General features: G+C 40.0%; 1 protein-coding gene across 4 annotated transcripts in view; it reads right to left on the bottom strand.

The window, feature by feature from the left end:
• The window catches only part of map2k5 (mitogen-activated protein kinase kinase 5), a 57,947-nt gene extending 44,930 nt beyond the window's left edge, over nt 1–13,017 (bottom strand). For all 4 annotated transcript variants that reach the window (XR_004790467.2, XM_035628036.2, XM_035628037.2 and 1 more), the window contains exons 1-8: nt 12,550–13,017; nt 12,269–12,317; nt 11,586–11,653; nt 7,483–7,552; nt 6,632–6,672; nt 4,940–5,007; nt 4,765–4,813; nt 3,430–3,494 (exon numbers count right to left, since the gene is read on the bottom strand). Coding sequence is in view for 3 of the 4 variants with exons in the window: in XM_035628036.2 (XP_035483929.2) it covers nt 3,430–3,494; nt 4,765–4,813; nt 4,940–5,007; nt 6,632–6,672; nt 7,483–7,552; nt 11,586–11,653; nt 12,269–12,317; nt 12,550–12,684 (545 nt within the window). In the remaining variant the exon portion in view is untranslated. The remainder of the gene's footprint in view (nt 1–3,429; nt 3,495–4,764; nt 4,814–4,939; nt 5,008–6,631; nt 6,673–7,482; nt 7,553–11,585; nt 11,654–12,268; nt 12,318–12,549) is intronic.
• Nucleotides 13,018–13,437: the final 420 nt, after the last annotated feature.

Below are 13,437 nucleotides of genomic sequence, written 5' to 3'. Positions count from 1 at the left end.
GGATTGGACATACTTTTTTACCCTAATTAACCCAAAACGTTTAGCCCTTCAATATACAGTCTAATCAATGGGAAAAAAAAACAAAATCAATGGGGAAAATGGACAGAGAGACTGAAGGAACAGCTATGCATGTCTAAGTAGATGTCACCACAGTCACAGTCAGGCCAATGTGCTTGTTTTAATTGCACTGCTGCATCCGTGAGTCATAAAAATAGCCTCTGTGTCCTTGTTATTGTATTTATAAGCCATAGAGTCGGTTAGATTGGTGGACAAGATGGACCTCTGAGAGTGCGTGTAATAAAAAACAAAGGCCGACAGTGATGGATGGCTGGGTCAGCGTGTGGCTATGGAGAGCTGAGGTGTTGGTAACATCCAATTGAGTCTAAATGGCTGTGGGTCATAAATGGGCTAAGAGGTTAAAAGGTGGGGAGCCTTTGGTAGTGCTTTTCAAACGTGATAAGCTTAATATAAGCTGGACCAAAGGGTAGAGGCTGAAGAGGATAGAGAATTGATTTCTAAGCAAGCGAGAAACCTTTCTGGGTCCTTGGTGCGTAGGCATTCACTACACAGTCATTTACTCCTCAATATCGATATATTTGTTTGAGCTGCACCACCTGAAATATTCTTAAAATACTCATTTTCAATGTTGTATTAATGAAGTTCTTGTAGAACACACAGTATGCCCATGCATTGAAAACATGTATCTGGCCTATTTAACATGAATATGATGAAGATTGACGAACTGACATAAAAACTGTGACTGGTATATCTATCACTTTTGCTATGAAAACATTCTTAATTTCAAGGCAACACACGGTAACGGAGGGTGAGGTGTCAAATCATCTGCACTAACTGCTCTGGTAACCTTGACCACATCTTCTGTTGGCATGGTGAACTCATTGTGTTACAGGCATCTACTGAGGCTACTATACGTTTCACTTGATGTCAGTAACAGCTTCTGTAAGACTGTCCGAAGGGTTTCCTACCCAATTGAACCTTTCTTTGTGACGCTGCCTTGATCAAAGATCTCCGGAGTAACTTTGATGTGAACAATGTGATACAGCATTCACCCAACGTAACTCAAATTAGCAAGACGTGTACTGAACCAAAATTTAAGAAAATTGCAAAATGGTGAAAACAAAACATACGGGCAAATTCCTCTTTTTTCCAACAAAAATATCAAATAAGTTCATGTAATAACATTTGTTGTAATGTTCAAAGGAATTCCACTGTAAATACTGCATACAGATACTAATGTTAATATTGTAAGTAAGAGATAATTTGTCTCTGTAGAGAGAAAAAAAACTTGGAAGATGGACAGTCGATTATTCTAATCCTTCCAACCTAGAATCACCACATCTCATCACTTTATGCACCTTCAGTGCCAGTTCCCAGTGAAGACACTTAAATAAATCCCACAATAATTAATCTTTTGTGAAGAAAGACTGGTTAATTCTTTTGATGCACTGTAATTGCTTGACTACAGTTTTTGTATGTGAAAATATGTTAATTTACTTTTGGCATGAAAAAAGACAAGTGCAAAAGAGGAGGAGGACACAAATTGTAATAAGTTAACTAGAATTGTTAAAGTGAAAAATCCATTCAAAGGAAATAAAACACAACACAGAGGTCAGCGAGTCACCATTCTTTAACTAGCTGACTAACAACCTGTCAATAAAATATCAAAAGCGATGTCAAGGGAAGAGGGATATTCAATATTTGGAGTTTCTTCTGACTGTGACAAAATAATTAAAATGGGAAAAGAAACAGGGAGGCAATTAACAGTTACTGATGAAAATTTCTTGGAGCTTATGTCAAGGGCAGCCACACAATTAACACAAATTTTGTTATAAATTCACAATTTTTAAAAGTTCTTCTAATGACACTTTCAGTTATAAAGACACAGAGAGAACACAAGAATCAACTGTGCCTTTTCTGTCTCATTCAGTAGTTTGGGAAGCAATAGCCCAGTTGTAGATTGTGCTTGAGATCAAAAGCTCATCTTCGTTTTAGCATAAATCGTATCCTTTTTATTTCCAGTCGTTTTTAGTCAATGACAAGACTTGACATTTGCATCTTTTATGTCATTTGAAGATAAAAACAAAACTCTGGCAATCACTGAATGAAAAACATTCACATTCATGCCTGAATTTTGCCAAATAGTTTTGTTGACGTTTATGAGTGTGGTGGAAAATAGTATGTAGATATGTAGAGAAACACAATGGCAATGTGCCCTTTATATTTATTATTTCTTGAACACACTCGTTATCGCTTTACACAGATGTGATGTTTTAACTGCTCCTATTTTTGTCTCATCAGTGCAGCAGAATGTCTAGCGAATGTTTGGCCAGGTCACATGGTTCAGCATTTTGCTTTCATCGATACACCAACCTTCCCTGCTGAGCAAAATGTAAAAAAAAGGTGATATTTCGTTTTAGTTTTTTTTTTTTTTTTTAATCTAAATAAGATATACTTAAACCTAATAGATACAAACTAAAACACCACCAATATAGAATTAATAACCAGGCATATTTTTTTTATCCTTTCTCCTTTCAACTATGAAAATTTCAGCACCAAAGCATATGGATTTTTTTGCTGGGCTAAATTGATTGAGAAAATGTTAGGCTTGCAATATTGGCCTTCCCCAGTGCAGTGTATTCATTTCTAGTGCCAAACTGATCAGCAATGTTATCATCCTGTCATCCAACTGTGAGAGACTGATGCTCGATTAAAACTATCTCAAAGTCATACAACAATGAAAAGGTGGTTGGAAACAAAGGGGCTTGAGTGAAAATAAAAAAAGATAAGTCTTGTGGATTTAATGAACAGGGAATTTTACAGTGTTTGCAGAGGACGGTGTGAGGCAGGCCACTGTCAATTCAAGGTTAGTCTGAGCAGTGATCAATACTTCAATCTCAATAAAAGGGCTCAATAGCTGAGGATTGATGGTAAGGAGAAAATACAAGGTGCAGAAAATAAAGAAAAGGAGCAACACAAATGCCAACCTTGTCATAATGTTCGCATGGCAGTAACACATTTGTCTGGCCAGAGAGGACGGGGCTCTTCTATCGTGGAAGGTAATGTGCTGTTCTATAGACCGATTAAGTCAATTGCTGTCATACCTTACTGCCCTGAATCAATATCATGTACGTTTGCAACCTTCAAACCAGAATAAATAAATGAAGCTAGAGACACAAACCAGCCTAATTGATGTCCCACCAAAACATTGAGAGATAAATGGACACGAGGCAACAGAGGCAGAGTGGTGAAGAGGGGAGAAAAAAATCCTATTGCAGAGTCATGTGTGTTTTTTTGTCACAAAAAGGGAGCAGAAAAAATTTGAAAAGTCACACTTATCGGTCTAAAACTAGAAACTAATGGAGACCTTTGTTCTTAACATCTGTACTTTATATCGAGGCAAAGACTTACTTGTAAACTGTGCCTCCATTTCCATGGCCAAGCTGCTCTTGATAGTGGATATCTTGGGCATTTATCTACAGAGCAACAAACACACACATATACAATAATGGTTCTTAGATGTTATAACACGAGAGGCCATGTAACCAGTGGATGTGTAACTACAGGGAGAGGGAGAGAGAGAGAGTGAAACAGAGACAGAGAGGGTGGCCGACATTGTCACTGGAGGCTATAAACAAGACAAACATGCAGGTCACTTCAAGTTCAGCGACATATGGAGAGAAAACAGAGGGACGGAGGGAGAAAAGGGAAATCAATACGACATTTGCTGTCCACTTTATAAACGGACATCATGCTTTGGGGAGTGAGGGAGTGACTGATGTAGAGTTAAATGACAATTTGTTTTTTCTGTCGTCATTCCACTCTTCTTTGATAAAAACGTGTCAGAGGAAAGTGATATAATGCGCCTGGGCTAACGTGACTGATCAGAGCAAAAGTTTCTTCTTCTCGCCCATTTTGAAATCAACATTTTACCACTCTCTGAGGTTGCAGGTGCCCTGTCAATGAGCCAGTTTGAGGGAACATAAACATATTTGTACTGATATGATGATGATGATATGATTTGCATCCCTAAATAAAACAGAACACAACAATGCATGTTTTCCTCCCAGTTCACCTGAACTGATTTGATAGCACGGTGAGAAGAGAGAGGCTAAGAGAATGGATGAAAGAACAGCTCTATCAGTTCACTGCGTTACAGAGGAAACCTGAGAGGCCACTGGTTTAATTGTCTCCTTGACATGCTAGCCAGTGTGTGTGTGTGTGTGTGTGTGTGTGTGTGTGTGTGTGTGTGTGTGTGTGTGTGTGTGCGTGTGCGGATGTGTTTGTGTGTTGGAGAGAGTGCAGGAGAGAGTGTTTTTTATAAGAGAAAAAAAAACCATGACTGTAGCAGACGTGATCCTAGCAACCCACAGACCTCCTGCTCCCCACCTTACATATACTCTCTATAACATGCCAACAACTGGCATCAAAAGAAACCAATCAATCTGATGGAGACCCTGTGCGAGACATATACAAATACATGACAAAAAAATAATCTAACTTTGTGTTTTGTGCATTGTAGAGCTGTGTGCAGCACTCTCGGTCTCTCTCTGTCAAACTGCCCATCAACAGCACTGGGACAAATCGTGTATGTGTACCGTTAAAACATCCCATCCATTAAGTTTTTACTGTCCTCTTACTGTCCTATGATCTTACACTTAGTCTCCAAGTGGAGACTAAGTGTAAGATTCTGGGTCGTGAGATTCCACCATGGTCAAATAATCCTTAAATTAAACACAGCCTCACCTGCCCATTTGTCAAGATCCTTTTCAGCTCAGCAGATGATTTTTTTAAGCTGCAAGAAGGAACAGAGAATAATTTCACTGATACAGGACCTAAGTCTTTATTCTCAGCCATAAGACAACCGACTACAGTTTATTCCAGTTATTGTAACGTTCTGCTCATGCTCCAGCAAGCTCACCTGTTGTTGGTCATGGTGTCCTGGACTGCCTGAGTGCAATCATTGGCTGGGTTTGGTCTTGTATTAACCTGGAGGTGTGCATCCACATACACACAAATGTGAAAAGGAAATATAAACACAACACACACAACACACACAAAACACACACACACACACACACACACACACACACACACACACACACACACACACACACACACACACACACACACACACACACACACACACACACACACACACACACACACACACACACACACACACACACACACACACAGGTCAAGGCCAAAAGACATACAAGCAGACAGACATACGGCCAGACCCCCTGATGAACAAGAACAAAACACAGGCTCTCGGTTCAGCCGCGAGCTTAATTGGCTTTCGTAAAGAGAGAATGGAGGCATGCAAAGAAGAAAGAAAGGGGTGTCCACGCAGAGGAGGGGAGAGGATGACAGACAGCAGAAGGAAAAAAGAGGGGAGAGGAAAGGAGAAACTATATTTGCATGAAAGAACAGCAATATGTCTTAAAACTATAGGACGTGAGATAGGCAAAACAATTTTGCAAAGGCAGGAGAAAAAGAAAGTAAATGTTTTAAAAAATGTCACGCCTCACAAAGGGACACTGTTCTTTACATCTATTCATCTGCATCTATGTTGACTCCAAAGACATCGGTGCTCAATCCAGGTATCGACACAAAAGCAGAGACAAGTACCCGTAATGGCAATACTAAAAATAAATTGTTTAATTGAGGTCAAAGGAGCGACGAGTTGGGTCTGCTAAAGCACAGGGATTCTCTCTTTAATTAGTGCCCAGGAAGACCTAATTTAAACAGTGCACAAGACTCTCCTGAGTCAATTACTTTTATATTAAAATGGGAGAAAAGAGGGGAAAGATTATCAAAGGACTAAAGGTTTTTAAAAAAACATCATCTCCTCAAAACAGACCCATGACCTTTCAAAAAAAAGGGAGAGAAAAACACTGACACAGATGAGTAGCTGTTATCAAAGCTCCTCCGAGGATACATTAAATAAAGCACTTTCAGTATTGGGGCTCCGATGGGGTAATTTTATTACCGAAAAGGATATGGATATAATATGGATCATCTGGAGAGACGGAGGTGTCAAGTCATTTAACCCATGGTAATTAGCAATGAGGTTCAATGGCAACATATGCCTATCATAAAAAGGGAAGGTCTGTGGAAGGCCATTTGTAAATGGGAGCGGGGGCTTGTAATGACAATTTCATGGTTGAACAATGACATCTTCTTACTGCCTGACGTAGATTCTGCTCTAACCAAAGCTGATGCTCTTCCCATCGTATGGAATGAGAGGATCATAATGTTCTGGAGGGGAATCCGGGTCTATGCATAACACTTTGCTCTTAAATGACTGTCCCAGCATAAAAAGACAAGAATACATGGAGAGAGAGAGAGAGAGAGAGAGAGAGAGAGAGAGAGAGAGAGAGAGGAGAGAGGAGAGAGATGAGCCCTGTCACAGACTCAGCAAAGCCATCGCAATACATAAACATAGACGAGGGGAGCAAGAGAATGAGTGAAATAAAAGGAGCCTTGACTTCAATTGACATTTCAATAAGTGGAACACAGCATTACCAATCCATTTGCCTCAGTTTCCCTCCCTCCCCTCCCCTTGCTCTCTGTGTAAGGCAGCTGAAACAATTATTGAGATACGTACCTTCAGGCCATGTATGTTCCGGATCCCTGGAGTCTTGCCGGCTGAAACAGTAATTGACTAGATTGTAGAACACATCACTGGACCATTTACAATTGTGCTGAAAAGGAGTCAGTTCTTTAAAAAGAAAAAGAATAAAATGAAATGAAACGAGGGTTCACTCTGAAATTAGGTGTAGACGAGAGTGATGAGGTGTTTGGCTCTCGAGACAGACGGTGGTAGGCAGGAAGGAAAAACAGAAGCACAGAGTTGGAGAGAAGAGAAGGAGATAGGAAGACAGAGAGAGAAATGAAAGAGAAAGAGACTGAGACAAAAGAAGGGGGACAGATATTAAGTAAAACAGATAGACGATAAAACGTCTCATCACTTTGCTCGAGGCCTGTAAGTTATTATGTATGACTGGTATATGAATATATATATATATATTTAAAAAAAGTAAATGTGTTGAAAAATCTCTCATGGTGAAAACCAGCTTAGGAAAAAACTACACAATGCCAAAGATGTGGGCAAGGCTTGGTCTGAACACAAGCTTGCAGTTTCATTGTCCTTGGAGCAAAAGGAATGTGGACTTGTAAATGACCGTCAACACGATAACAGAACGAGCCACTGAATTTTAATGTTGTCCAGAGGCTGCATTGTTATTTCTAGCCACCAAATGTTCCCATCTTCTCATTGTCTGAACACAGCACTAGTGATTATTTGCCCTAATTTCAGTTTAACAGTCTCTGACTATATTTTTTAAAAATATTTAAATTCTGCTTGTGATTAATTGTAAACAAATAAGTTGCAAGCAAGTAATGAGCCTTTCACCGTTTTCCAGTCCGTGATTAAGTGTAACATGTGTAACTGTGTACCTCTTGGAAAAATCTGGAGAGGGTCCGGCAGCAGTCCATTCATGCGTTGTTCATTCATTGTGTTGCAGTACTAAAGGGGGAAAGAAAGTCATATAGTGTATATTAAATAGTTGAGAGCAATAGTGGTTTGAAGTGATTGTTACACACACTGGAACTCAAAAAACGAATTACTGAGTATAGAATAAAGAATGTAGAGAATAATAAAACTCAGAATTGTAAAACAGATGAAACAAAGCTTTAGTAATTTGGCAATTTGACCGTGCTCTGCATTCACACAGACACAAAAAAGTGCTTATCTAAATGGCGTCAGAATTTATCCACTATGTTCCCTTAAAAATGTGGGCATGCTGTGCTGAAAGCTGTTGCCGATGAGGACTGATGCCCTGTGGGCTTGTTCTGAAGGAGTGTAGCATTAACCCTTTTCTCCCCCAGGTCAACAGCTCACCAAACACTCATCCTACAGGACTAACACATGCACACACACTCTGGAGCCTCTCAGACGCTTGCCAAGGCAATGCAATAATTGATGTTTCAGTTAACCAAACCATCTGTTAAACTGTGAGCGTGTTTGTGTGTGTGTTTGTGTGTGTGTGTGAGAGAGAGAGAGTGTGTCTAAGTGTGTGTTTTGTTTGCGTCTCCTCTTTTTTGAAGCTTCCAACCAAAAAAATTTAAATTAAGACACTAAAGGAGATAGCTGTCTTCATGTAGTCCACACGTACATGTGTTCATTGTGTTTCATTTACAATCCAGTATGAACTACCAAGTCATCGCAGCAAAATGTAAATTTGCTCTCTCATGGTGGGGGAGGGAGAGAGGGAGGGAGAGAGGACGATGGGCCCAGCTTGGATGGGAATGGATCAGAATGGCTACCCAAGTGGCACAGCTGTTATTAAAAGGCCTATTTATCACTGTCAGATCCCTCCTCGCTCCCAGCCCTCTGCTTTCACCCTCCAGCGTTTTCACTAGGCCACATCTGAACAATGGGCCAAATACCCAAAAAAACGTGTTGTTTGTGTTTGGGGCACGGGGGTGCGTCACGTACCTTTAATTTTCCGCTCAGCTAGCTTATTGATTACGGCTGCAATTACCACGTAATCTGTAGTAGTTGTGTTATTAAAAGACATCCTGCATTGTTGGCCAATAACTAAAAAGTGTCGGATCCCAAATACCATCGCTCAGCCTTGAGGGACAAGCAGGAGAGTGAGAGCAGAGAGCGGGACTCATCATCATTAGCAGACTGAGGGGGAAATGGGAGTAAGAGCCACTACCTCCAGGTGGAGCTGAGCGAGGGATGGATGAGGTCACATGTTTTTTTTAGCACCTGACACAGGCCAGTCTTTAACTTTGAACAGTGGCGTCTGTCTTTCAAGGTGTCGAACAATGATTAGAGATGCCTCGAAGACCAGTGGGTCTCGCAGGAGCATGCGGCAATCAATGTTCTCAGTGAGGGGGCATACTGTTCACAATAAACGTCCTCTGCAGACTCATGTTAATTAAGTGCCGAATTTGAGCATTAATTTTGCTCAGCAATGAGGGGCATGAATTTTTCACGGGGCAATGTTAAAGCAAGGATCTTGAATAAGAAAAAAAAAACGTGTGCTAGTGACAGCATAGTTTAAAGTCCAATATTTCAACCAATTATCCCAAATACAAAAACATACACAAACACATGTAGACACACACAAATTACAGGGCGGACTCTAATGAATTATCCCACCTTTCACCTAACAAGCTGGTTTCCCTTAATTCTTTTTAATTTCACATAATGGCTGTCTGCTCACCTGGAATTAATAAAACCAAGGCAAAAATCCACCGGGGTCTCTACGGAGGCCAAATGGCAAACGCAGCAAACAAGCACAACAAGAAAAGAAAAATCCTACGAATACAAATGCAAATGACTGCTGAAATGCATAAACCTTGCATAATACATTTAAAATACTCGGCTAGTGTAAATTATATTTTAGTGGGCCCCGTATTTTCCAGGCAATCAGCAGCTTTTCGTACACTTGACTGTCCCGGGAGGAGTAGAAAACCATTACGAGGCTCATGGATTTATTTGCCAAAAATTCATTGTAGAAATGGCCTCTGTAATCTGTGGACGAAGCAGTGCAGTGTTGTGGATACTAAATATTTGTGCTGGGTTGAATTGGGTCATGGTCGTAAATTAGTTAAAACATGTCATATCATGTCATGTCAAGTGTTGGGGCTGTCATTATACATTAAAAATAAAATAACAGAACATGTTTATTGTAGTCTGTTCTAAATGTACATGTATAAGGTACTGATTACTGGTGTTAATCGCTATATGACAGTTGTTTTTCTGCTTATAAAAAATGCACAAATGGCAACTACTGGTTATATTTGGTCAATCGTGAATCATTATTAATATCCTGATAATAGCACAATGGTCTTTTCTATTATAACGCTAGTTTAAATGACTCATTTATTCTTTTGTTCCATTGTAGCAGCATAATTGTACTTCAAATTGGGTTGATAAATGAATATTATGATGTAATCTTACCATGCAATGTACAACATAGTGGTGGTGGAAATTTCTGAAACTTTAATAGAACATCAGCGCTGTGATTTTCTTGAAAACTACTCCCATTCAGACAGGACACATGGCACAACAAGGGTAAGAAAAAAGAAAATCGCAAAGGAACGTCAAAACCCTTTCGGCAAAATTTGTAAACAATAAAGCTGGCTGGGGTCAATGCTTTTTCCATCCCTGTTTCACAACGCTCAGTGGCAAAAACAGCTGTCTCTCTCAGCTTAATCACCCTGCTACCCTATGCTACTTAATGATTAAAAAGCAACCACAAGTGAACGCATGATAAAAATGGACAAAAAAACAACGAGTGTAAATTGTGCCTATGGCTCCAGCAGCATCATTGTGAGCTGATGGGGGGTAAAAGACATCTACAGATGAAAGTAGATTTTGAACAATTCTGCGGCCCGGGGGGGTTCGTGCTTTAATGAGGCAAAACTTTAAGTACTGAATTATAAATAATAAAAATTGACAGCTCATTTAGCTTTCAGTGTACCTCGTAGAGAAACCCATTACATGCCATTACTCTTACTGTCCGTGGCATGAACAGTAAGTATTGGTGGAATATGAAAATATACGGCACTAGGCTGGGGAGCTGAATTGATGATGGATAAATGTGTGTTTGTGTTTGTATGGGAGTTACTGAAAACTACCAATAAGAGGATTTTAACCTCAGGTTAAATACTACTAGGGTTGTAGTCTCCCATTCGATTGACTGGTCGATATATGTTGGGACGGGCAGACTTACTTTGAAAATGAGTACCGGTAGTTGTTCTGTTGTTCATTTAGGGCTAATAAGGCTACTACATTGGACTCAGTACACTGTGGCCAATTTAGTTTATCTAGAGATAACAAGCAGCTTTAAATTGGTTGAGTAGTAGGTCTGATTTCAGTCTACTGAGATTTTCTTTGGTTGAAATAAACCCAGATTACAACTAGATAAGATTTAATGGTTTCTCAATACTTTATAGGTTGCTGAGTTGCAGATAAATGTCAGTGTAGAAGGCAAAAGTGTCAACCCTATCTAAGGGTTTTCTAAGATTAGTTTGAGATTCATATGTCAAGGTGTTAAGAAGCCCAGTGAAGCAGGAGGTGAGAGGCTGTTTCATTGTGCTGCACAAATCAAACACAAAAATACAAAGAATGTCCTGGTAACTCAAATTTTTCTAAATACGTAAAAATTATATGTTATTGAGTTTCTCTTTTGACTATCTGTACACAATCTAACACTCATATGTTCTTCAACCCTTGATTTGGATTGGAAAGAGCGGCACAAACAACCCTTTAACAAAAAAACAAACAGAATGGATAAGAGAAGGGATCTCTCTTTAAAGATGTTCAAACATGCTGTGAAAGCCAGATATACACTACAGTGAGGTCTGACTGCAAAGTGAAAGAGTTTCATCAGAAGAGGAAATAGCCCCCATGAAAACTGCAACCACACAAAAAACACAACCAAACCCTACATTCGTGTTATAACATTTTTAGTACGTGTCTGTGTGTGTGTGTGTGTGTGTGTCACATTGTGAATTAATCTATTTATTAATATACTCACATATGACAACATGGCCTTGAGTTCTTCATCACTTCTTACAGTGATTCTGTCTCCCACCTCGTCCTCATCTAGAAACAAAGAAGGATTTTTAAGTGTTGTTTGTAAAACTAACAATGCACTGCATACTTAAGTTTTAGTCCAGAGGAACAAAGAGCTACGTTTAGTAACAAGAGGAACAAGGAGTCCTGCAACAGATGATGTGGACAGACCCCATAGAGCCCTGATCTCAGGCTGGGATCACATGAAGACACACTGAGACTAAATCCACAGAACATCTGTGACAAGTTCTTCAGGATGCCTGGAACAACCGACCTGCCAAGCACCGTGAACAACTGTGTGCAAGTGCGCACTGAGGAGAACCGGTGATGAGATGTTGGGGTGATTTCCTTTTAACGGCCCTTTGAGTGAAGATAACAGATATATAAAAACTATTCATAGCATTATTCCTTGAAAGAATCCACATTGTACATTAACTGCTAAACCTTCGCACATCTAAAAAGATAGTGCCGAAATCCGAATGTTTAGCTTTTGAATGCATTGCAATCGATTAGCCGACTAACAGTTCCACATCTTGTGTGGAGTTTACAGAGTACTGTGATGGGCCTTTTGACCAACTCCAAGTGATTCTACAGCCCCTGTTTCGGCAGCAAAGCAAAAACAACAAGTCTTTGACAATCACTTACATTCAAAGGCCGTGACAGTGGCTTCAGGCATGACGTCTCTGATTGCCACCTGAAAAGGGGGATTCATAACAGAAGGGTTGTCAAAAACAGTTTTATATCCCCACAGTGGGGTCACAGTGCTGTAAAGTAACAGATGTCATAGTGTGTGCCCTCCAAAACCTCAACTGTGTGTGTATTTTTCATTTCACTGAATAGCAGTTTCTTTTCATGTGTTATTCGGGTGGAGACTTCTGTCATGGAGCGGTGTACAGAGGCACAGCTAGCAGCCCCTGAACACTCACCAGCAGGTCATTAAAGTCGAGAAGAGATGGACAGTCGACGGAGGAGTCCATGTCCCCGGACGGCGTCTTAATACGGATCACTATCGCCTCGGTGTCCATTGCGAAGAGCTTCTTCAGATCGAGTTCAACGAGCATAAAGAGGCGACATGAAGCCTCATACTACCACTGGACTGGTTTAGCTAACCAAAGCTAATTTCCTGCAGTGGTTTGCTAACGACGAATGCTAGCATCCTGCCCGCTCCGGACACTTGCGCTAAGTGATGCGGAGGTTTAAAAAAAACCCGCCAACCGTTAAGCTCGGTCACAACCGGAGCCGGAGTCACGACATGACCGCACCGACGGTTGAGCTTTGACTGTAAGTTTGTATTCACCAGCTGTCTGAGGCAAAGTTTGACTCTGTGCTATCTGAAGTGTTTAGCCATGCAGCTAGTTTCAAGGAAACCACAACAGCGGCGCTTCCGGATCAACATCCGCTCCGGGGGATTTCAAAATAAAAGACCCGAGCGCAAAACATGACGACGTTTTTATTGCCGAGTGAAGAGGACATACGTATAGGAGGCTCTACAAATGTTGTATTTTTTATATGTAAATTTTATAAGATATGCCACTCAATCAATATATTATATCGTCACATTTTTTTGGCATATGATAAATGTCAATATAAAATCAGTCATCCTAAGCAGTCTGGTCATCTTCTTCCCCTACAAAAGGATTTTTTATTTCAGAAAGAATTTGAAAACCTTTTGCCCGATTTGTCTGACTAAAAACTACCAAAATGCTGTAAATAGAAAACAGCCAGAATTGGTTAAACTCTTTTTCATTTTAATTTAACTTGTTGAATATATTGTGATTAAAGTGACATGAAATATTTAAAATAACATGGTTTGT

Source organism: Scophthalmus maximus, chromosome 4, assembly GCF_022379125.1.
Source record: "Scophthalmus maximus strain ysfricsl-2021 chromosome 4, ASM2237912v1, whole genome shotgun sequence".
Classification (NCBI taxonomy): Eukaryota; Metazoa; Chordata; class Actinopteri; order Pleuronectiformes; family Scophthalmidae; genus Scophthalmus; species Scophthalmus maximus.
This window is presented reverse-complemented; position numbering and strand designations above follow the sequence as displayed.